At 48.8% G+C, this 23,641-nt stretch overlaps 8 protein-coding genes across 8 annotated transcripts; 5 read left to right on the forward strand and 3 right to left on the reverse strand.

Moving 5' to 3' along the window:
- Positions 1 to 382: 382 nt before the first annotated feature.
- Aud_002627 (putative ThiJ/PfpI family transcriptional regulator) lies at positions 383 to 1,197 on the forward strand (the record flags this gene model as incomplete). The annotated part of the gene is made up of 2 exons (XM_043287590.1): positions 383 to 815; positions 881 to 1,197. 2 exons carry the CDS (start codon positions 383 to 385, stop codon positions 1,195 to 1,197), a joined length of 750 nt encoding a protein of 249 aa, XP_043143525.1.
- A 144-nt stretch (positions 1,198 to 1,341) lies between these two features.
- On the reverse strand, positions 1,342 to 3,007 carry Aud_002628 (fungal specific transcription factor domain-containing protein; the record flags this gene model as incomplete). The annotated part of the gene is made up of 3 exons (XM_043287591.1): positions 1,342 to 2,698; positions 2,752 to 2,973; positions 3,003 to 3,007. The coding sequence occupies 3 exons, from the start codon at positions 3,005 to 3,007 to the stop codon at positions 1,342 to 1,344; spliced, it is 1,584 nt and encodes a 527-aa protein (XP_043143526.1).
- A 1,894-nt stretch (positions 3,008 to 4,901) lies between these two features.
- Aud_002629 (uncharacterized protein) lies at positions 4,902 to 5,747 on the reverse strand (the record flags this gene model as incomplete). The annotated part of the gene is made up of 1 exon (XM_043287592.1): positions 4,902 to 5,747. The coding sequence occupies one exon, from the start codon at positions 5,745 to 5,747 to the stop codon at positions 4,902 to 4,904; it is 846 nt and encodes a 281-aa protein (XP_043143527.1).
- A 2,941-nt stretch (positions 5,748 to 8,688) lies between these two features.
- Positions 8,689 to 10,452, forward strand: Aud_002630 (uncharacterized protein; the record flags this gene model as incomplete). Its single annotated transcript, XM_043287593.1, has 1 exon — positions 8,689 to 10,452. One exon carries the CDS (start codon positions 8,689 to 8,691, stop codon positions 10,450 to 10,452), a length of 1,764 nt encoding a protein of 587 aa, XP_043143528.1.
- A 2,705-nt stretch (positions 10,453 to 13,157) lies between these two features.
- Positions 13,158 to 14,981, forward strand: Aud_002631 (MDR family MFS transporter; the record flags this gene model as incomplete). Its single annotated transcript, XM_043287594.1, has 4 exons — positions 13,158 to 13,317; positions 13,374 to 13,802; positions 13,866 to 14,136; positions 14,213 to 14,981. The coding sequence occupies 4 exons, from the start codon at positions 13,158 to 13,160 to the stop codon at positions 14,979 to 14,981; spliced, it is 1,629 nt and encodes a 542-aa protein (XP_043143529.1).
- A 2,343-nt stretch (positions 14,982 to 17,324) lies between these two features.
- Aud_002632 (uncharacterized protein) lies at positions 17,325 to 18,083 on the forward strand (the record flags this gene model as incomplete). The annotated part of the gene is made up of 1 exon (XM_043287595.1): positions 17,325 to 18,083. One exon carries the CDS (start codon positions 17,325 to 17,327, stop codon positions 18,081 to 18,083), a length of 759 nt encoding a protein of 252 aa, XP_043143530.1.
- Positions 18,084 to 20,500: 2,417 nt separating this feature from the next.
- On the forward strand, positions 20,501 to 21,962 carry Aud_002633 (serine hydrolase domain-containing protein; the record flags this gene model as incomplete). The annotated part of the gene is made up of 5 exons (XM_043287596.1): positions 20,501 to 20,600; positions 20,670 to 20,925; positions 20,996 to 21,176; positions 21,240 to 21,740; positions 21,795 to 21,962. 5 exons carry the CDS (start codon positions 20,501 to 20,503, stop codon positions 21,960 to 21,962), a joined length of 1,206 nt encoding a protein of 401 aa, XP_043143531.1.
- Positions 21,963 to 22,627: 665 nt separating this feature from the next.
- On the reverse strand, positions 22,628 to 23,641 carry Aud_002634 (alpha/beta hydrolase; the record flags this gene model as incomplete). The annotated part of the gene is made up of 1 exon (XM_043287597.1): positions 22,628 to 23,641. The coding sequence occupies one exon, from the start codon at positions 23,639 to 23,641 to the stop codon at positions 22,628 to 22,630; it is 1,014 nt and encodes a 337-aa protein (XP_043143532.1).

Genomic DNA, 23,641 nt, shown 5'->3' on the forward strand with positions numbered 1-23,641 from the left:
GAATTAACCCTTCTTGGACCGTCAGAGACTAAACTGTCAGCAAATCCGAGGCTAACATCAGCACTACATATCCTTCCAGAGGCTTAGATGGAGTCACGGGGCGTCTACAAAACTCCACGGACTTTCGGTCAATTTTTCACTGTCAAATCTCACTCTTGTCGCAGGCAGTCATTCGGCCGAGGCAAATCCCTTAGGACTTGTCCAGGCCCTCGGAAGCGATTACGAGTTACGACTCTTTTAGCCTCAGAAAAGTATAACTACGGAGAAGCCCCAAGACCGACATCTGACGTTAATAGCGCTGCTTCCTCCTCAGCCTCACTTAGACCACTTGGAATATCTTAATCCTCCATTGTGTTAGCAAGTAGAAATAGAATAAAGTGAAATGCCGACCCAGCACCGCATCCTCTCGCTTGTCTACAACGACTTCGAAGCCCTTGATCTCTTCGGCCCACTGGGCGCCATCATCCCCCGCAGTGACTACTACACTCTTGAGCTAGTCAACCTGCACAACCTAGATTCGCCACATGGCATCGAAACTTCCATAAAGAACGGCATCGGCGTCATCCCAACTCTCTCACTGGCCGAGGCCCTCAGGGAGGACCGCCAGTTCAACACCCTTTTCATCCCAGGCGGCTTAGGCATGATGCCTTTGGTCTGGGACCCGATCCTGCTGCAGCGCATCGGGCAGCTGGTCGACCGCGCCGCCAATGTTTTTACCGTGTGTACCGGGTCCATCTTGCTGGCTGCGACTGGCCGGCTGGACGGGCGGAAGGCGACGACGAACAAGCGGATGTACGATGAGCTGACTCCTAAGCGTATGATATGATGGCCCCGTCTGGCTCTGGGAGCTTAAGCACATGCTAATTGATCGATCCGCTAGACCCCGGTGTCCAATGGCAGAAGCGTGCACGCTGGGTGCAGGACGGGAAATTCCTGACTTCCTCTGGTGTCACGGCCGGTATCGACGCGGGCTTTGCTTTCCTGGCTAGCACGTATGTTGCGCCCGAGGACCGCCAGGCTCATCCCGAGGCTCAAAAGTCGTCTCCCCAGGGAGAGGAGACTCCCATTCCGGGTTTCAGCAAGGAGAAAGCTTTGCGTCATGCTCATTTCGTTGCCTTTGGGTTGGAATATCGCTGGCACTCGGATCCTGCAGATGATCCCTTTGTAGATGTGCCCGGAACAGATGGCAACGCATAGATAAACCTTCTGTGGCGTTGGCTATTTTATTTGATTCCTCAATGAATTCAAAGAACATGCTAGTGTACCTTTTCCATGCAGAGATAAACTTCATGACTGTACGGGGCTGATAAAGAAGGAAGGAAATAGGAAAAAGTGGATTACCTAGCGTCCCATGGAAGCCATAGGCCCATCAGCCATGGCATAATAGAACTCGGCGGCAACGTAGGCATCAGCGCTCGAAGGAGTCGTGGTGGAGTGACTCCCTCCATTCATTCCAATCAGTTCAGTCTGCAGAGAGGAAGGAGACGTGTGATTCACACGAGTTCCAGGAGTACTACTATACGAGTCGGCAAATTGAGAAGTTCCCGCCTCAAGGGGGCCAGGCGGGTCCCGCAGAGTAGCAAACGAGACCTCCTTAGCGTGACCATCAAATGGTGGCGGGGGAAAGTCCAAGAATTGCCAAAAATTAGGACTAAGACCATTGGACAGAATCGGCAGCACGTCCAAGTCAGGGAACCCATCAGCGACGTTGGCAAAAGGCATCGACACATCAAACGGCGAAAAGCCGTCCACGGGGGCCTGCTGCTCTTGCACAGATGCGGTGGCAGATTCGGCCCTTCCGCTCAACGCTTTAATAATATCAGCAACCTTGAGCCTTAGGGAGCTTTTCGCGCTACTGTCGGAGTCCTCTTCTTCCAGCTTCATCAAGGCTTCCAGAACAACAACACTGCGCTGAGCAGCAGACCCTTTGACTTGTTCCAGGTGCAGATCGTCTTCCCCTTCTGTGATGCTCTTGGTCCGTAATAATTCGATCGCTTCCCTGATCTTGTCACGAGTCATCAATCGGCTGAGGTGCGCACTGGCGCTATCCGCATCCACTTGCTTAGGTGTGAAGATCAGGTCAAAAAGCAAGACAACGGCCGCGTTGAATAGCTGGGTTTCGCTGGTCGACAGTGTGCTACAAACAGCGCATCGCGCCTGGATCTGAGTCTGGGTGCCGATGATATTTTGGGCCAGAAGCTGACAGGAAGCACGACCAATTGGAGAGGAGAGATTGGCTTGATGCATTCGCAGGAGTAAGCTCCACAGTTGTTGGTGCAACATCCATCGTTGCATGGGGATCGCAGCCATTGGACCGGTAGCAGTGAGTCCTACAGTGCTTCCCAATCGAAAATATGACGGCAGACCAGCCACGTACTCTTCATACTTATTGTTCAGATGTTTGCGCAACTTGGCCGATTCAGTAATCGCATCGGGCTGCTGAGTTGCTGATCCCATTAGATTGATAGATTCGCGTACAATGGTGGCGAGTTCGTGGGCGTGGACAGTATACGACAGCATCGTGAACTCGGAACGGGGCCGCTCTGTGATTTCGCCATTGACCCTTACCCTCCACGTCGACAGATAAAGATCATCATCATTGATGTGCAACGGCATCTGAGTGGTGAATTGCGATGGATGCACAGTGTAGTAGCCGAGGGCTTGACCGCGCGACCAATCTCTTTGTACAAGTGCCCACCTATGTGACATTATTAGAGCTTGACTCAAGATCATTCTGTCCAGGTACCTTACCAAATGCGAATGCCTATTTCTGTTTGAATATGTGGCTGTTCCGCCGCGGATGACGTGTCGTTTTCTAAGGGTGCAGAGTGTGATGTAGAGGTGTCTAACTTGATATCACCCAACTGGTGCAAACCAAGTTTGCGGGCTCCAGAAATCGCAGTGACTAGAATAGCATCCAGCGCCAACGAGCCCTCCTGGCCGTCAAGTAAAAGCATAACCGCCGCCTGTAAACTGGCGATTGAGCCACAAAAGAGAGACACTCCATCCTGGAGACAGCGCAAGCTCAGCGATCTCCATGTCTTGGAGTGTAAACCGGATGATCTAAACTCCTCCATATATAAAGCTAAAGACGTAGGAGTCCAACCTAGTAGAGACGGCGTCGGATGAAAAGTGAGACCGAGTACTAGCTTAGGATCAAATAATAATGTGAGCAGAAGCCTTCGGTGCAGAGTATACTACACGTACTGCTAAGAGGAAACAGCCCAGTGTCTCCATAGAAACTGTACTGGATATGGCCAAGACCCATGAGTCTGGTGAAGCAAGACTTAAGCAGTTGTGGAACTGTTCAGCTTGCTTCATGAAGGTTGGGGTGTGGACCACATTCCCCAAGGGACCTTGGCAACAGGTGATAAAGACTTCAAAAAGAATATGAATCATCTCTAGCTCTGGCATCGCATCGACAATCTCTCGGATTAAGGTGAGCCTTTCACCGTGTCGCTTGGGGTCATTACTCGACTAATACCGGTTCGGAAAGTCTGGCGCCACTGACGATGGTGTTAGTCCAAAAACACCAGGCAGACATGCATTTGGACGAGGAACTCCTTTGATGAAATGCTCCAAAAGTAGTGCTGTCTCCTCTGCTTCGGCTTCACCGTCCTCATTCGCTGGTTGATTACTGATAAATTAAGGATCAGTTGATAGCTTTTAATAACCAAGCGATGACAAGCTTTACTCACTTCTTGGCGGTGGTCTTGTCTTTGTGCTTAGTTTTTGACCGTTTGGCTCTCGGTTGACGCTCATCTTTGATGCAAAGATGGCCGACGTTACGCTTGACATATTCCATCTGTGAAGAGAATATGAGCCTCCAGCCAAAAATAGAGGAATTGCAAGGAGGAAACGTCAACTGACACATGGTTCTTTGCGGTCACATTTTAGCTTGGAGGCCCTACATTGAGAACACGAAAGCGTAAACTTGCGTACACCAGAGTCCGGCCCGACGGTGGCCCGGCTGCGGTTTGCATCAACCATTACTACTATTGTTGTGGTTGGTTGGATGAATACAGGACCTGTTTAAATCAGGGACAAGATTGTGGGCGGAGGTTTTGCTCTGCAATCTGGCTGTACTCGCTGGCTTACGCGCCGCTCTTGCTGACTGCCAGTAGGCAAGCCAGAGTCATTGCCCCACTTTGGCACCGTAGCCCACTTTGATTATCTTCTGTAACAACTGGATAGAGGCCTAGAGCAAATGCACTGAACGCACTCTCAATGGTTCTTTGTGTTTCTGGAAGCGAGATGGGGCGCTGGACAATGAACTGGTTGGCTGGGTGACTTGGGGCCACGTGATCCCTTGCTTGCATGCCGCGTATGGGCCGGGCCATGTCAATAGTTATACTGCACATCCAAAGACCTTAATCGGTTACTTTATACTCCTTGTCGCAGTTTGAAGAACTTAGAGAGACATGTGCTTTGAAGCAAGTTGTTCTCATGTCCCAATTCACCTTTGCTCACTTGTGGGTCGTGCGAGGGATAATAAGATGTAAAATATATGTGAAAGGATTCGGCTCATACGTCGGTCAACAATGATTATGTAGCTTCGAACGACTGAATATTCAACTCTGATCAATATTGCTACCATTGATCGTAGTTTTGGAGAGGTTTCTCTGCATTGCTTGATGTTGACGGCATCAAGTTCCGCTTCGATCCCTTCCAATTCATGACAAGTCGGCCACCGTGAGCACTGGCGTGTGCATCTAAATTAAAATTTCTTCTTGTTAGCGAGTACCGGTCCTTGTATACTTTCTTGATTATGACTATAGACCACTTATATCCCAATTAATGACCTTGCTTTATTAAATAGAGTCTTCATCTTCAAGTTAATCCCTTCCCTTCTCAAGACAGACACAATACCCGAGGACAAGTTCTTAGCCGACACAGAAGTCTCAGTAAAAGACACTGACATATCGCACACCACACTCCTTCGAATAATGCCCAGTCAGCATCCTAGGCTTATATCCCTGCTTGGTCATGCTGTTGAAAAACGTCTTGTATCCCTCCGCACTGTCATAATCCTCATAATACCAAAGCTGAACACCGTAGCCCGGGCCCGTATACCTCTCCCAAACCGAATCAAAAACAGGCTCCCCGTTCACCGAATGCGCATGAAGATACGTGGGTTTCCATTCGCTAGGATTCTCCTTCAAAACACTGGTCTGATTAACAAAGTAGAGCCACTCTCCCTTCCAGTCGGAGGACGTGCGCTCCCCCCAGGTGGCCGAATAGCGCAGTTCCTTGTTGATCGTGTAGCCGCTGAGCGAGGTGAGACGCAGGGGCGCCAGGTCGGCAACCTTTTCCTTGAGTTGGTCTCTTGTCAGATCCACCGCCTGTTTCCACACCCCGATGGAAGATTTCTCCCAGATTGTAGTGAACCGTCGTTCGCCGTTTGGGAGGTTATACCCGTTGAGGACGACGGGATGGTATTTCTTGCCGCGGAGCTCGGTGGAGAGATCGTTGTACTGGGTAGCTGTGAGGCCGTGTCGACTGATCCAGGGAACGGTGGAGGTAGCGCCTGTTTTCTCCCAGATGCTGGAGAAGAGAGTCTGGTTTTGTTCCGGGGAGTAGTACCCGTTGACGTAGGTGAGCCTGTATCCGGCGTGGGTGAGAGCCTGGAATTCTGCTTCGTGGGCAGTACCGTTGATTCCCAGTTCGTAGTGGAAGAGCTTGGACACATCTGCTGCGTAGGCTTGGGCAGCCAGAAGTATGACCGTCGTCAGTAGCTTGGAGAGCATTCTGCCGTGGGATTTGTATTGGATGATTAGGGGGTTCGTATTAGCGGATTATTATACAGATTTTCCTTTAAAAGAAAACAAAAGAGTGACAAGAATGTATGAAAAGAGTGACAAAAGAATGACAGAAAAGAATCTGTCCCTAAGGAATGGCCATTCAAAGTTGGATTGATAAAGCAAAGTTGAAGCTGAGGGTATCCCCTATTAGCAATATATCTTCGTCCTTGTTTTTTGGAGCGTCACAGTGTACTCTGTGCTCGGTCTATTAATAATAATATTACGAGAAAGCTAACTAAAATGGGGGTTAAAATGCGAGTGGGATCAAGCTATATGGTGAGTCTCCCCAGTAAGTAGAGTCGATCTCTCCTTGGCGCCATCAAGAATACGAGATAAGGGAGCTGATTGCTCCTATGGAGTTTTTTGGTTAGGCAGATTGCATGTAGTCCTATGTATCTGGCAGGGAGTTGAACCCTATGAAGGCTGTTAATATGGAGCTATTGCACCTTCTGCTGATCTCTCCTCCCTGACTTTGAGAGCCCCCCTGGCCTTCCACTCCTGGTCTTGATATCTAGAATGAAGCCTAGACATCCAACCTGGTTATTGCTGCTCCACCGTAGGACGCCTATCATTCAGATTTATGTCATTCTGAGGCACCTTCTCGCTTCCTTACTTTTTTCATTCCCCCTTCTTTGCGCCTAGCCCGCTGGCAGCAGATACAGCACAATCGCGCAGCACAATGACCTATCCAGCACTTACTCGTAATGGAACGTGAAGCGCCATTCAAAAAACGTAATTTGTAGGTGTAGCAGGTGGCTGGTATGAAATTGTTGGATTCCCAATTTCCGATCTATGTAGACTAAGAAGTTGACTGATATGCTAGCACACGAATGCGGCTTAAAAGCATGTACTGACCAAGCAGTAGGGTGACCTTGCAATGAATGCAGACATAAAGCACTCATCAAATCTCAACTTTACCACCGTCATCCTTTCTAGCTTTCTCACCATCATGAACTGGAAACACGGCAGGAGATTAATCGGGTGATTCAAGGTGGCATATACCCTTGCTGAACAACTCTGTCCACTTTTTGGCACAGTGGCGAAGGCTCATGTCTGAAAAGCCCAAAGTTCGGTTAGTAACCAGGTAGTTGTGAATTTTCGCCGACTGGATAGTCCCCAATCTCGATTGAACTTCAAAGAGATCTCGCAAGGTCAAAAGTTCAGAGACACACTATGCGTGCGGCAGCTCTTAGACGTCATCGAAGACTCAACAGACAACGATACGAATCATGGAATAGTGTGACTTCCTGAAACTCTGTGAGAAGCCCGTTAAAACGGACGTCTGACTACTTTGGTTTCGACGGAATCCGAAAAATTATGTGGGACGTCCTTAAAGGCAACCAGGAGTTACATGCAGAGGGGGTCATCCAATGAGATTCGCATTGAAGTCATTTCACTTTTGATGTCTTGAAGCTCTGACGAATGACCCTCAGATACCAAAGCTCAAAATATTCTGCTGGATGGGAGGTCAGCTAAATTATTTGATCTGGGATCTACATGGTCTGGTATGCTTTGAATCATTGCCGACAGCGACAGCTGGTGCCAATTTAGGACGAATAATAGCTTCACCTCTTCTCTCGAACAGTGATATCCGACTGGGCGATGTGGTAATTAGTCAACCACACGCTAGACATGGTGGAGTGGTCCAGTATGACTTCGGCAAGGCCACACCGGGCGTGTTCAAACGAACAGGATTCCTTAATTCACCGCCCACAGTCCTACTACAAGCCCTTACCAGGTTACAAGCCAGGCAGATGACAGGTAGTGTCGACATCTCAGCTCATTCATCTCGATTCGGTTATCTACCGATATTTGCTCGTCATCAAGCGGGACCCGATCTACTTTTTCAATCGAGTTATCAGCATGTTGGAGGCTCGACATGTGAGAAATGTGACGAGAGTTATCTCGTCAAGAGGCCCGCTCGGGAAGCAGAGATTGTGATTCACAGTGGGACAATCGCGTCAGGTAATCAGGTTATTAGGGAAAGCGATACACGGGATAGAATCAGCTCGGAGTTAGACGGCGTGCTTTGTTTCGAGATGGAAGCGGCGGGACTGATGCATTCATTTCCGTGTCTCGTAATCCGGGGGATTTGCGATTATGCGGACACACATAAGAACAAAGGCTGGCAAGCTTATGCAGCGGCGACTGCCGCTGCTTGTGCTAAAGAGATCTTGTCACATATTCCCAGCGCGGATGTTGCTCGATCAAGTACAGCCAGGAGGATTGTTCAAGACAGTGTCGATCAGGACGTCAAGGCGTCAACCGAACCGATGCCTCCTTGTTACAACACAGCACCAAGTGACAGGTCTAGTAGGCTGATAGGTTATGATGATTGCTTGAACGATATTGAGGCAGGCCTGCGGAGTGGGATTTGGTCTGAGGTTATCATTACAGGAGAAAGGGGCAGTGGGTAATTATTTCGCATTGCATCTTTGACAGAGACGAGCTCACCTTGTGTATTTTCAGGAAATCACGGGTCCTGGCCAAAATAGCGGAGGCATTCGTGGGCACCCATTCGATATTCTGGTTCTCCGCTAAAACACCCGAAGCATTTCAAAACCGTTTTAACCAGGCTGCGTTAGCAATTAGATGTGAATCCGGTAATAGTAATAAACACCGGTGGGATTCCGTGTCAGAGATGCACTTATGGCTGTCAGAACCTGCTCATGGCAAATGGCTTGTTCTTTTGGATGACGTCTCTGCAAACTTAGGTTTGCTACAGATAAAGAAGTTTTTCCCAGAAAATCCTTCAGGTTGCTTGATAATCACCAACAACTTCAGCACCTGTGGCAATTTGAAAGGGGTTCGCCGATTTATTCCTAAACTGCCACTACAAAAGGCTCTTGAGCTGTTCTTGTCCATCCACAGCCATGTCGACGACGAAATGGTGCCTGCTGTTTCACGTCTTGTGGAAGCAGTCAATTTCCACCCATTCGGTATAGCCCTCACAGCTTCATTCCTACGGCTGCATGCGGGACAGTCTGTTGATGACTACTATCGGGAACTACAACAATTGAAAGCAAAGACCAGCAATCATGAAGGCATTCCACCAGAAATTTCGATCCCACTTTCGATACACTTGAAATCTCTGGAAAATACGCCCTCTGGTCGTTTATTGACATTATTTGCTCTGATAGATGCTGATCGGATCACGGAGAAGTTTCTGAGAGTCAGTCAAAAAGCGGTACCGACTAGTTCTCGGGAAAATCGGTTGTCCTGTTTCACCTCCGCTGAGTTCCAACCAGCAATGACGACACTCAGATCACTGTCACTATTAGAGAAGGCAAGAGACGCCGATGGAGGTTACTTCAAGGTTCCTAAGTGCGTGGGAGAGTGTGTGCTTCATAGGCTGCGCGAAGATTCGGCAAATTTCCAGACCGCGGTTGAAACGGCCACTGCCTGGCTGTATTCGATCATCGCCTCAAACAATATCAATACAGTGGAAGCTCTAAATATCGCCGTACCATTGATTGGACAGCATTATATCTCTCTCAGTAAACACTCTTGCGGAAGAGACTTGTGTCCGAGTCAAAGATTCCAGTACCTCGGAACACTAGTTTCTCTTTACCATCTTCGAAAAGCAGCAAGTTTAGGTTTCATGGTCTGCTTGAAAAGGTCATTCCGAGCATGGCTATTACGAAATCGGGAGCTATCTGGAGAGGACTCTATTGACCCTTCGCTCTATGACGAAATACCACCGTCAATTCCACATCCAAACGAAAAGACTTCACTGTGGCAGGGAACCGAAGCAAAAGTCGCAGGACCAGTATCGTCCGTTCTCTGGAAGAATGTCGAAGGCCTAATGATCGTCTCCGCCATATCACGTGCATGGTTTACAATTAAAGAAGACATGCTAGCCATAGCAAGGAGATCAGCAGGAAGGTATGCCGGTGCAAAGGCTGACGATGTGGAGGACCGAGTCGATAAAGCCGCTCATGAGGCAATCACTGGAGTCGTCGTAGGGGCAACGAACGATTATGTGCGTATGGCTGCAGAATTTGGTTCTGGTTCCGGAACGATGGAACTACCCGACTTGGTCGCCCGGGCGGTTACATATGGTCTGGATGACTGCGCCGATATCCGCGCATTTTCCGAAGATGACCTTGTCAGCATCATATCTGATGCAATATCCAGTGATATGTTCTCGCTCACGTGGCTAGCGGGCTGTGCCTGGGCTTCAGTGCTGGAACGGCAGAAACATAGAATGGCCGTTGTGTTGGAGTCTCTGGTTCAGCAGTCTACCAATCTTGAGGCTCTGAGCGACACCGCACGGTTCACTATCGAGCAGCTTTCAAAGCGAGGTATTCAGGATTATGTCGGCGAAATAATAGAAGCTACTTGGGAAGCTATTGACAGCGCAAGATGCTGGGTTGCCGTCATCATCAGACAAGGACTTGGCCTGGCAATGATGTCACGTATGGCCAAGTCCGCAGAGCCTTATTCTCACGAGAACTTCGGCTCCCTGAGAGTGTTGGTATATGACAGTATGGAGCTACTTGCCGGAGCATTCTCGGTGATATCATCTGAATATCCGCCCAACTGGGAATGGGCTGCTTTGATGAGGAGCATCGCCCATCACTTTCGAGCAGCCGAGCAAGGAACACAACTTACCGACGTAGCTGGAATAACCCCAGAGGTTAAGTTTTGAGCCTTACCGGAATATAATGAATGGTCTGATTTCTATCACATTGAACGTGGCAATGGGTGACTGGTGACTCTATATATGTGTTAGATTTGCTAGATGAAAAGAGATGGTTTCTTGCGTGTCCTGGATGTCTTGTGTTGGTTGTTCTAAGTCAGAGGCCCTGAAGAGGACATTCTGCTCGGCCTATCTAAATGCTGTCTAATCTAACACTCCCTCAGCTTCGCCTTCGGCTTCAGCTGACATGAAATTAAACGATATCCAATATCACCCATATACGCCTTCAATGAGTTGTGATCGAGCTCTTCTTGTTGCTGGCTTTGTATAGCCTCTCGTTCCGTGATCTTCTTGGCTATATCAACCACTAGGGGTTTTGCAGGGTCAGTAGCTTGAACGAGACGCACAATCTCAATATCATCCTACTATTAGGAGTATTAAAAATGAGCATCTACGGAAAGGGTACCATCTAATAATCCTTGGAGTGTGGCTGAATGCTAATATCACATCATCCATAAGCTTTCTTCAGTGCATACTTAACCGTACGGTTGGTAACCCAAAGTCTAAAAAATATGTTGCCATTCAGATCACAGTCACAACTGGTGGTCAGTGGATTGATAAGAAAGTAAGATCCTCTGTTAACCAGGTATTGCAGGATTAAAAGCAAAAATTACATGTGCTGCTTCAATGAGATATTTCACATTCTTCAGCCACTCGTCTCAGTTTTGGATGGTAAACGCGGGGGTATAGGGTGGGATAGTAGAAATCTTTAAAATCAAAACCTTTATGGTGTTCGGATTCCCCAGAAGGGTGTGGGGTTTTGACAGTTTTCACCAGTTGAGCCTGAAGGGAATCAATTTGATCTCTGGGTTGCTGCTGATATTCAAGTTGCTTGATCCTCTCTCTCGTCGCTTGGAGGTCTGCGGTAGAAGGTGCAGGTGAGACTCTTGGAGGTGTAGATAACATTTTCTCGACGATTCGAGGTTGAACCGTAGGTAAAACACTACTGACTGGCTCAGTAGGTGGAGCAACAGAGTTATGATCAGTCTCAACAGAGGCGGTTGGATGGTCGTTCGACCGAGTAGCCCTTCTGCTAACCATCTTCTCAAGGTGGCTAAAAGAAGAAGATTCAGAAATTGTGATTTAAAAGCTACTGGGCCGGCCAGGTCAAGAAGATTGTAAACAAAACGGCAGGATAATGGTGGTGAAACAGGAGGAAGTCAATTGTAGTATACATGGACTGTACAAGACTGCTCCTTGAAGAGATTCAGGATAGAACCCCCGTTCAAACCCCTTTACCTTCAAGCTCTCTCTGTCAGATTCCATGACGTCCTTGAGGTGGGAGAAACCCCCCATGAGAAAGCTTTCTGGTTCACCCCGGAACCGGAGGGTGTTCGACTGGGTCGGATGGATCCCTGTAAGGACCACTTGACTGTCCACTTCCATATTTTCGTTCATACCAAGTATCCTTATATATCTATGTTTTCCTACTCCTCGATATGCGCCGGGGGTATATTTAGGAGCAGGTATACTTTTATATATCCCCAAGAGGTAGCGAGCTATTCTATTGGGTTGTAGGCAACCATCGGCAATACTGTTATGAGGTTTCTGCCATGAAGCTATTCCCATATGTAGATGCCTTATAGCCTTGCAGGGGTGTAGCCTTCTAGCGGTGAACACGCCAACCATTCGGTGGCGTAGCTGAAGGGCCACCCTGCATGGGACCACGTCAACAGGTTACACAGCCTCATATTCACTCTATGTTCTCATCTTCTGGTCCTTGCACCTCCTTCCTGTTTCATTGAGAGACTGTGTATATAAGATTACATTATAAAGCTACATAGGCACAGTACTACTATAGGACAAAATGGATTCTATATCAAATTTTATTCCAATAATATGCTCTTTCAAAACCTACGAAGGGTTAGCAGATACGCTATTCATCGCTAGAATACAGGTTCAGTTGAGAAAACGCTATCCGGACCACTGCATCTGGCAGTAAGTGTCGCTATTTTTAGCAGTAGCGACAGTGAGGGGGTAATAGGTAGTGTCTGGGTACCTTATGCTTTGAGACACCGTTGAGCGGTAGAGCCCTGCCAAGGACTCTGGGAAATTACACTTGACTTTGACGCAAAAGGGGCAGTTAATCAGCGAAGCAGGAAAAGAGAGTACAACAGCTTCCATGGCGAGTGGTAAGTGCCAAGTGCCGCTGGCAAGTCTAGGCTGGGGCGACTCCCTCATCAAGATAAGCGCAGCCTCATCCGTCAATGGGTCTTACAGATAGCTTAGGATAACACTTCAATCGAGTCCTTCCTTACTGAGTAAAATCGAAGCTAGTATTTGACAGGATGCCGGATAAATAGAATAATAGGCTAAATAGTACCATGGCTTACAGCTTATATGCCTGTCTATATACCCCGGACTTGTCGGAGGCTGTGTAATCCTGGACTAGGACCAATCCGCGTGAAGCATCGTAAGAAGGGCATAGCACTTGCTTATTAGTATAAGAGGAGGTGGGCATGCAATCCCGGCTCGTGACCCTATTTATTTCACAGGAAATCAACCTATTGTTAGGAGAATAATTATGTTCCTAGCTGGCTGTCCGGCGCCTTCGGAAACGTCGCTTTATATAAGTTACCAGACTTCGGATCTATTGGCTCATCACATCCATTTTCCACAACGTTTGCTACCTCAACAATCTCCAGAACAGCATGATGGAGATTGCATCGGAGACTACGCGTCCTGCTGGGGCGACCACGGACGTAACTGAAGAGCAGCCTGCAACTGGATATATGCAAGGATGGGCTCTCGCTTCTTTGACCTTGGCCTTTATGTCTATCTGCCTCGTGCTAGCTATTGATAATACCATTCTTGGTTCGTGCTTCTCATAATCCGGCGGAGGAAGCATCAGACCTAATTGTCATACCAAGCGACGGCGATACCCCAGATCACCAGCGATTTCAAAAGCCTCAACGATATCGGCTGGTATGGCTCTTCCTACTTGATCGCGCAGATGGCACTGCTGCCGACCTGCGGCCGCCTCTACGCATTCTATAATATTAAGTGGGTGTATTGCATCTCGCTGGCCGTCTTCGAAATCGGCTCCATCGTCTCGGCAGTCGCCCCGAATTCTATGACGCTTATCATAGGGCGAGCAATCTCTGGTCTCGGCGCTGCTGGTTTGGTGAGCGGGACGACAACTATTCTGTCTTATTGTGTGTCTCTGAAAAAGCAGGCGATGCTGTCGCCTATCGTCCTGGGCATGTACAACATTGGATCGGCCATTGGACCACTCGTGGGCGGTTCGATAACTGATAATAAGGTGCTGACTTGGCGGTTTATTTTCTGGATCAATCTCCGTAAGCCTCTATCGACGATGAAGCCCATACCCTCTCCCATAATCACTTGCTAAAAGTTTCAAGCCTTTGGAGCGGTTGCGCTGGTTCTGGTCTGGTTCACCTTAAGGAAACCACCACCAGCCGTAAAGGGGGACCTACCCTGGAACCAGAAGTTACGTCAACTTGACCTGCTAGGGGCTACTCTGTTGCTCGGTGCAACCGTGTGTTTGAACCTGGCATTACAGTGGGGTGGTATCGTCTACCCATGGTCTGATGCCAAGGTGTTCGGGTGCCTGATCGGATTCGGTCTACTCTTGATTACCTTCTTGTGCTTGCAAGTCCGAGGCAAAGAAAAGTTGGTTCCTTCTCTTGCAAATTCAGTCCCTACTTAAAGGCTACTTATCCAGTATGCTTGCTAACTTCAACCCAAGCTCGAATATCCCTCTTCGCATCTTTGGAAGTCGTACCGTATCGGCATCATGTGGCTTCATGATGCTCGTTCAGGTGGCTATAGTAGTGCAATCGTACTTTTGGCCCATATATTTCCAGTCGGTCAGGAACACCAATGCCAGAGACTCGGGGATCAATCTACTCCCATTGATTGTGTCGAACAGCCTCGGCACAGTCTGCGCGGGCTCTATAGCTGCGAGATTCGGGCACTATGTACCGTTCATGTGGTTCGGACCTCTCGTCTTGGCTACCGGAGGGGGTTTGTATCAACTAGTCCGTGCCGACAGTCCGCTGGGACAATGGATAGGGTTCCAAATCCTGTCTGGGCTTGGCTATGGCATCTGTAGCCAAATGCCGATCCTGGCAGTGCAGGTTGTCCTCAGCAAGCCAGACATACCAACGGGCCTTGTCATGATCATGTTTTTCCAGATTCTTGGGGGCGCACTCGCTCCTAGCGTTGGGCAGAACCTCTTCACGGATGGGCTTCTGCGAAATCTCAGCAAGGTGCAGGGATTAGATGGTGCAGCCGTAGTGGCGGCCGGCGCAAGTGGTTTCAGGGAGATAGTTCCTCCCGAGCTGATGAATGCCGTCGTGGATGCATTTAATTCTGCTTTAAAGAACGTGTTCTGGGTGGCACTTGCTACGCCAGCCCTTGCTTGGATAACAAGCTGGGCAATGGAGTGGCGGCAATTGCCTGACTCTAAGAGACAGGTTACCCAAACGCCAGCCCAGGACGACGTGGAGAAATAGCTTGATAGCAATGACACGTGGCCTGGGGCTTAAGGGGAGTGTGCCATGAACCCGGCTTCGACAGTGAATATGCCCAGCTCGTCGCATGGTAATCAATAAAGGACGAAACCAAGCAATACCTAGGCGGCGATCCATCGGGAGAGAAGAGGTGGAGCGCCCCGGACCTATGCCAGTACTTAACAGGAAACTCGCAATGGATGCCCAGGCAGATTTGCGTAGAGGCCTGCACTCTACCCACGGCAGGCTGGTGCTTATGCCAACGACTAGAATCGGATGATAGGTAGAGCTTCCGATTCGCTGCTGGGCGCCGACTGCGCATAGAAACGTGCGGTAGGGATGCCGGGTAGGTTCCGGCAACTGGTGACTCCGGTGGCGTATATTTTGCCTGTTGTGTGTTCTCCCCTGGGTAGGGCCCTCACGGTTTGGTTCAATGGCCCGGGTCTGGGGATCCAGCTCATTCCGGCCCGTGGGCTGGCTGGCCAAAAGTCCAAGGGAACCCGACTGCTTCAGCGGCGGAGCCGTCATTTTCAGCGTCGATTCCACAGGTCCCCATATTCTATGTGTAAATTTTAGTTATATATCTTACCGCTACCAGGATGGGTTAGTCTGCGGCGCATCGGGCTGCAACCCTTCGGGACAAGGCTGCTGTAGTTGAGCCTCGTCAACCAGTCCGGAAAGGAGGCTTCTCCGAGGCCTTCTCTTTTTCAGCCCTTCCCCTCCCTGATTGTCTGGAGCTTTTCCCCTTATATCGCGACGACACCGTCTTCCTAACATCCCCCTCGTTCAGACAGCTCCCTTCCCATTTAGCCTCGATTCTTTCATAGAGTTTCTGTCCCAAAATGACCAACTCCGGCCATTAGAGTTCACGATTTCTCGGTTGAATCAGCCTTCACAGACCCGACTGCGGAGTCATTGTTTGCGTCTCTCTGCTGAGTCTGCACAGACCTTACCTCATTCCAGTGCTAGAAACGGAAAACTGATATTGCTGTTCCCTTCTCTCGTTAAAGAACTCCGGATGTGGAATGAGTTCCTGATTTCCAGTTATAATAAGACCTTGGTCCTTTTCATTTCTTTTCGTTTCGTTTCCTTTCTGGCCCCCAGCAGCAGCAGCGTGGTGGGTGGTTGGGGAAGGGGGAGGGAGAATAGGAGGGACGGGAGACGAGATTCCTTATAATTGTCCCTCATTTCTTGAAGTGCCTCCATCAAACTACCTTTCAATCAAGACTCTAGTGCAGCTTCTTACGCGGATCGTACTGTTTATGAGTAGCACAAAATCGACGGGATCCGTAGACCACGATTATCCAGGAGTCGGAACGCTGTCAATATGCAAACGAGCCGGGCGTAAGTGTTCCAAGTTGTTGAGTTCAGGCGTCATTCACCTAGTCCAGTTATTCTTCTTGTGTTGCCTTCAGATTGTCCTTGATATAGTAGAACATTCTAACGGGCTTTGATAGACGATGGCGATAAAGAGACAGCCAATAAGGCGCTTTTAATTGGGTGAGACATATGCTGTTCCATGCCCAGCACTGCCACCACTCCGGGTAGGTGGTCCTCTGCGCTCCGCTTCAGACTAAAGCCGCAAACTTCTGGACACGGATACAGTAGATCTTGTCGCGAGACTACTCAGTGGCGCAGCTTATGAAATTTAAAGTCTCAAAGGGAGATTATGGAATAGTTAGTTGACTAACAAATGCCATTTAAATGAGTATCGGAAAATGCAGAAAACTTGAACGCTACTTGCCGCCACTTTGTGGCTTATCTACTTAGTGTGTTCAGCTCATAAGAACAAACTAGCGCTAAGCCTATTACACACAAAGTGTAGCTTAACCAATAGGAAGGTGATGATGGTACTGACAGTAAGGTATGATTTCCTTGCGGGTTCTGATTTTTTGATCATGATCTACTGCACGAGCTGGCCTTGGCAGCTGGATTGGTCCTAGTGTTTAGCATTTAACTGTTAGTTTGGGGGAGGTTTGGGTTTCGAGACAGGCTTGCATCTCCACATACCTCAATGCGATTGGCTGGGATGAACCCATCCTACCGAATACGAGATTACCCTTTATATCAAATGCTAAGCCCCTTCAAGTGCAGCGAGTATGACGGTAAGTGGCTTTAGGAGTACAGTACGAATTTCCAATCTAAGTGTGAAGCTCACATACATGCTGTATGCCTTACCTATCGTATCTGAAGTATATAAGCAGTCATTGCGCGCTCCCATCATGATAGATTGAACACTGTCAATCCCTCAAGCAAAACATTCTCACTTCTCAAACTTCAGAACATCCTGGGCAAAATCTTATCGTTATTTCACTACTGCAAACAATATTCTAGAAGCTATTGACCATGGCCCTGACTCAGACCGAAAAAGACACGAAACTCTTCGTCGAAGAGAAATCCTATGCTCTATCCTTGACCTCCACTCTGACAGGTGACTCGCTTGATGATAAGCATTTTGCCTCCTTCCACCCCTCTCGTACCCTGCATATCGCCGCGCAGGGCATCGCTGCCTTCCGTCTCCCTCTTCCCTCTAGGGAGCTTGAAATCCCAATCTACGACAGTGCAGATGGTACTATCGCTTACGTCTCAACGCGTTCATCCGTCTGCTCGGGAAACGCCATTCTTTCAGATCCCAACCGTGGAGACCTTGTGCGCACTGACTATTTCTTTGGTCCTGGGCGTGATCCCGAGATTTCCATGACAGATGGTTCAAAAAGTCAATCACTCCCTATCAAGATCTCTTCGAGATGGAATTCGCGAGCGACTAGCTTCAATACACCCGATGGATGGACATTGGAGTGGAGTTACACAAAAAGAAAAGATTCCAATGGCCAGAAGGAAAACCTTATCGTTCTCCAATTGAAAGACGTCAAATCGAAGAAGCACGGAAAGGTCCTCGCTCAGCTCGTCCGTGGTGGTGAGACAAGAACTGCCGGATCATCTTCTTGGGATGCCGGTAATGGTGGTCACTTGCTGATTGATGAGGAAGCGGCAAAATATGTGGAGGAGCCTTTGCTCGTGGCGACGTGTTTATTGATGTTGAAGAAAGAGATTGATCGGAGGAGGTTCATGCAATTTATAATGGTGGGCGCTATTTGTACCTGAGGCCTCATGCCATCGTTATGTTGTATGATATGATAATAAGGCACCTGTCTAGAGTTATGCCAGAGGGATAGGCCCTAACACATGCCATTACTAAGTGGTATAATAGGTGTTCTATAAAGTACAAACAACCTAATCGGGCACGGTCAATGTCTGGCAAGATGACTCCTCCCTTGCAATCCCTCATTAGATAGACAATCATCTGACTGCGACAAGGCTGACGCAAACAGGGACAGAGAGAGTCCTATCCCCTTGTGGGCCTCGAAAAGTCCTGCCTCGCCATAGCCGGTTCTTATAAGAATATATGCAATTTGTCCGGTACCCTCACTAACTAAGATAGCAGTGCGCCTTTTTTTTAGAGCCTGCGCGAAGCAAGTATGTCGTTTTAGAATCCATCCTGGTCTGGCATTATGATGGCATTGAGAAAGACGACCTACATGTCGTAAGCTCCGCTCTCGGTAGACATGAGTGAACCTTACAAGTGGTTGAAGAGTGCTAATCAGATGAATTATCTTCTCTTGACCGTCTTCAGCGGTAAAAATCTCATCATCCACTGGTTTGGAAACATGGTAATTTCGCAACCTCAACAGCTGGACATCCCGATGGTCTGCGCCATAGTCCTAATTCTGTCAGTTTACAACTGCATTGTCTCTGAACCTGGTTCTCGAACCTTTGGCTTCGTCTTCAGCGCCCCCTCTTGATTGGCATCAGCAAATGCTTGACGGCGGCTTCCGTTCCCTCCTGTGTGGTCGGCAGGAACATGCTCATAAATGGTTCTGAGCTCAGCACTTGACGCCACTCCTCAGATCTCTCGTCAATGCTCTGACGCAGAAGCTGGATGGTCTGTGGCTCGGGGGCCCATAGGCCACCACCAACATACGATGACCCAGGATCAAGGTGGAGATAGTAGCAGGCATATGGTCTCCTTCTCCCTGTGCGAGAAAATGCAGCAGAAAAGTGGGACTGGAAAACAGCGAGGTCGAATTAGCATGCTACCGTTGCGAAAGACAAAACAAATGATAACTCAACTTTGTATGGTCTTTGGTCCCTGCTAAAGCGGATATCTCGATATATGCGGAAGACGATGTCACTAGGCGGCAGCTCCGGGATTGTAGCGTCAACGGCAATGATTTTCGGTGTCAGCGTTTCCACAAATGACTCCCAGTCTTTCCTGGCTTTACTCTTGAACCAAGCGCGATTTTTATTTGTCCTGAGATCGTTCAGATATAAGAGGGTGTTTCTGTGTACCCTGGTGTCAGAGTACTCAATTCCATCCAGCGGGCGCAATTCCTCATAAGGAATAATGGTAGTTTTGGAGTATAATCTTTCTCTCCCAATTCATCCTCAGGAGCAGAAGAGTCGTTCCTCTCGCTGTCATCTTGATTTATGTCGGGCTTGTATTCTTCGTCACTATGACCGTCTTCGAATCCGTCTTCGTGACTCCAATTGTCGTCGGCGTCAGCTCCGGCACTGTCTTTTCTGCGGATCTTTGCCGTTCGCTTCTGAACTGGTGGCCCTGCGAGGCGTTTGCGACAAGACATTGCAGTTTAGCCAGAATAACAGGGCAGTAGGTGCTTTGCCGAGGATAAGCCCCTGTGAAAGTCAGCCATTGATATCCATTCCTTGTCGGTAGCCTAACCCTCAGATGCCCTCGCGCCTTTTTTGGATGTTCGCTGAGTCGATATTGCGAAACGCCTGAGGCTGAATCAGTCGTATTATTGAAAGTGGGAACCCCTCCTGCACATACCTCAATCACCAACGTACGGTTGAGGGATTGGTGATGAAATTATCCTCCCCTGGTTATCCCTCGAATAGTCAGCCCGTTGACACAAGACATGGTTTTAGGATCACAATAAATACTAGTCATGTTACTAACAAAGCAGGAGTAAGCATCCGATTGAGTTGTTGTGCCACCTTTGTGAATGTGACTCATTTGATTAACCGACCACACTTACACGGAACAATTGGTCATCGCGGATGGACCGAAATAGGAAATTGTGGCCTTTCGCCAGTGGGTAATGCTCTGGAAAGATCGAGCCTGGCGGCACTTTTCCGAAAGATGGATGAATGTAAAGGTAAACCGGGAAATGAGGGGCCTTAGTGGGGCCTGTTAAACTCATCACAGAGTTAGCCTTACAGGGGCATATGCCAATCTATTCCCTTAGGGGAAAGCCATTTTCCTCCTTGGGCCAGATTGCGAACCTACTTGTTGATGTGCTTCAAAGTCGAAAAATACTCCGACTGGCTCCGCAATCTTTCCGTCGCCTTCCAACAGGCCAACTTTATAAACACCGGCTGTCGTGCGTTGTAGGTCGCTTTGAAGCAAGTCTAAGATGATAGGACGTATATGATACTCTCCCAGGCTGTCACGAACACCGAATTCCAGATCATTTTGTCACCGTGGACGTTAATGTGCCAGGATGACCACCTTTGAAGAGAGAGTAAACTTTCTCCGTCTGCCCTCTGAGAATGGCAAGAAGCCCTTACCACGGGTTACACTCGGGGCTGTCAATAGAGATGGTATGGAATGACACCCCATATTGTTTTCCTATAGAGTAACGTACTGTTTGCTGACACCAATCAATCAAGGTTCCTTGCATTACACTAAGGCATTTGGGGAGGCATCGGTAGAGTCTACTGATACTGATGCCGTGCACTGGGTGGCCTCTTGCACCAAGCTTGTGACTACTGTTGCGGTAATGCAGTGTGTCGAGCGCGGTCTGTTAGACCTGGATGTAGACATCGCCAGTGTGTTACCGGAGTGGGACAGCCCTCGGATCTTGACGGGCTTCGACGAGGACGATAATCCTATCTTTCGGCCAGCCACCAAACCTATTACCCTACGGTATATATATCGCACACTTCCTCCGAAGCTGTCGGGATGTACAAGGTTCAGATTTACTAACGGTTACAAGGCGCATGTTGACTCACTCCAGTGGCATGGCGTACTTCTTCATGGATCCTCTTATGACACGTTATTATGATTTGCAAGGAAAACCGCCGGTACTCCAAACGCTTTTCCAATTCCAATTCCTGCTTTTCGAACCGGGCGAACGATGGATGTACTCTCCTGGTATTGATTGGGCGGGAAAAGCGGTAAGTCCTGGAATCTTCGGTCATCCGTAGGCGCGATGGAATGATAATGTCTGATATGAAAAGGTTGAGCGAGTCACTTTTATGAAGCTTGGCGAATACCTGCAGCGTCATGTTTTCGATATTGTCTCCGTGAAGGATGCCACATTCCATCTCGACCAGAGAGAAGACCTACGTGCCCGAAAGGTTAAAGCCTGGGTGCGAACGGATCAGGGTCTGGAGGAAGAGAAGAATCCTGTCTTCCAAGACCCAATTGCGGAAGACTTTGGAGGAGGTGGCCTATACACAACTGTGAACGAAATGCTCAAGATCTGTCATGGCATACTGACGGAAAAGTTACTCCGTCCGGAGACTGTTAAGGAAATGTTCCAACCTCATCTGGAAAGTGTTCTGGGTCTTGACAAACCGCAGGATTATTCGCTGGCGTCCCGCAATGCCATTTGGAATGCAGTCCCAAATGATGTGCCCGTGGATTTTGGGATCGGTGGCCTGGTGAATACATCTAGGCTCCCGGATCGACGAGAGGCACATTCGCTCACCTGGTCCGGAAAGCCAAATTGTTACTGGGTTGGTCATCCGATACATATGGGGAATCCGTTCTAGCTGGCTAACTTATTCTAGTGGATCGACATTAGTAAAGGAGTCGCTGGCATATACCTCTCGCAGCTGCTACCGACCGGAGACCAGACTGCTATTGAGCTGCTCACAGAGTTCGAGAGGTGGGTGTATTCGCGTTTGGATGAAGTGGATGGCCTGGCAAAGCAGAACGTGGACATCTCCAGCCGATGAAAGGACCGATACACGCCTAGGCTTTTTCTCGAACGTACCACTTATTTGGAGGGCATTGCTACTCTGGCTGTTTCTTTACCGTCAGCTGCACGTCGCGATTTATCTGTATAATATTGAGTGGCAAGTCTCTCAAGCAGTCTCTGCCGCGATGACTTAGACCGTCATTGCCTTGTAGATAATGTACTAGGACCTGCCCTATTGACTCAAAGTGACCGCCGCGGTCCAGTTCCAGGAAACCATTGACTAGTGGGAGCTTGTCTGATACTATCCACACTGGGACCTCCTGATACCTTTTCACTAACAAGCGAGATTATCTGCATTCTAACTCTACTGTCTACTCCTTTCCATCGAGAAGTACTGTGGAGGCAAGTGATCTACCTCTTAGTGAACCTTATATAGTACAATCCCGCCTCATCACACATATTACTACTGTGCTGAAGCTTTGGAGTTAGAGATATACCGTAGGGCCATGTTTATCTCAACACTGCCTTTTCTACTTGATTTTAAATCACGTACACTTTATACAAGTTGGAACCTTTATTTATCCTGGCTTGTCAACCGCAATAGTCAGAGCATACGATCAAGTGTTGGAGGGGCAAGACCGCCTTTATGGCTGGTTCAGCTACATTGCAACGATACCTGCAGTTCAGCGAAGAAGAAAATATTCAGTCTAACCATGATCTAACAATGTCCTGAATCGCATCCCACAACCAATCATCATGTAGCTTGGCCAAGTGGTCAAATCCATGCTCCCCATCCCGCACGACAAGTCGAAAGTTGAGGCTGGGGTCAACCTGGGCAAGTGTCCTCTGTAACAGGTAGCTCTCCTCAACAGGAGCCACACTGTCATCCCGTCCATGGAGGATCAAGACTCCACCTCGTGGAAAGCGGGATCCGGCTTTGAGCCTTTCAAGCAGATAGGGACTAATGGGAGCTTCTCGGAAAAGCTGGCCTAGCTGGCCATGTTGGCATGCCGCGAACATTAGCCGGAATCGATCGGCGTCAGCGGCGGCGGATACAATCACAGGCTCCTGCGTGATTGCCTCCTGCTTCTTAATGTTGTCTAGATGCAATCTCAGCGTATCTGGTGGATAAGCCGGGAGGTTGAAGACAGGCCGTTCCTGGCCACTGCTGAAGTAGGGCGCTTTCGGGTTGACCAAAGGATAAACGGCATTGACAGCTCGAATCTCGTCTGGGTGATTTAAACCCATTTGTAGACTGAGATACCCGCCGGCACTGTCGCCGATAGTCATTATCCGGCTCAGATCGGCCTTCACGGTGCCGTTTGTTTCTCGCTGTAGTAAGATGGGAAGCGACTGATGCAACCATTGCCAGTGGTCTTCCACATCCTCAAGCACTTCCAGCACAGAAGACTCCGGCAACAGTCGGTAATTTGGAGAAACAATGATGGCCGAGTATTCCTGCGCCAGTTCGAGATACCACGGGCTGAAAAATGGAGGAAAGAGACTGTAGCCAGCGATAAGACCGCCACCATGATAGCGAAGCAGAACTGGCCGAGGAACGGAGAGTAACTGCTCCTGAGATGGCTCATTCAGGCTCTTGGGATAGAGCACATCCACGGTGATTGTATGACCACTAACCGTTTTATAGCCGACGGAGATGATAGAGAATGCGTCAAACCGCGACAAGTCGGTCGCACCCAAGGTCAAGGCATCCAT

Source organism: Aspergillus udagawae (assembly GCF_001078395.1).
Source record: "Aspergillus udagawae IFM 46973 DNA, scaffold_2, whole genome shotgun sequence".
NCBI classification, from domain to species: domain Eukaryota; kingdom Fungi; phylum Ascomycota; class Eurotiomycetes; order Eurotiales; family Aspergillaceae; genus Aspergillus; species Aspergillus udagawae.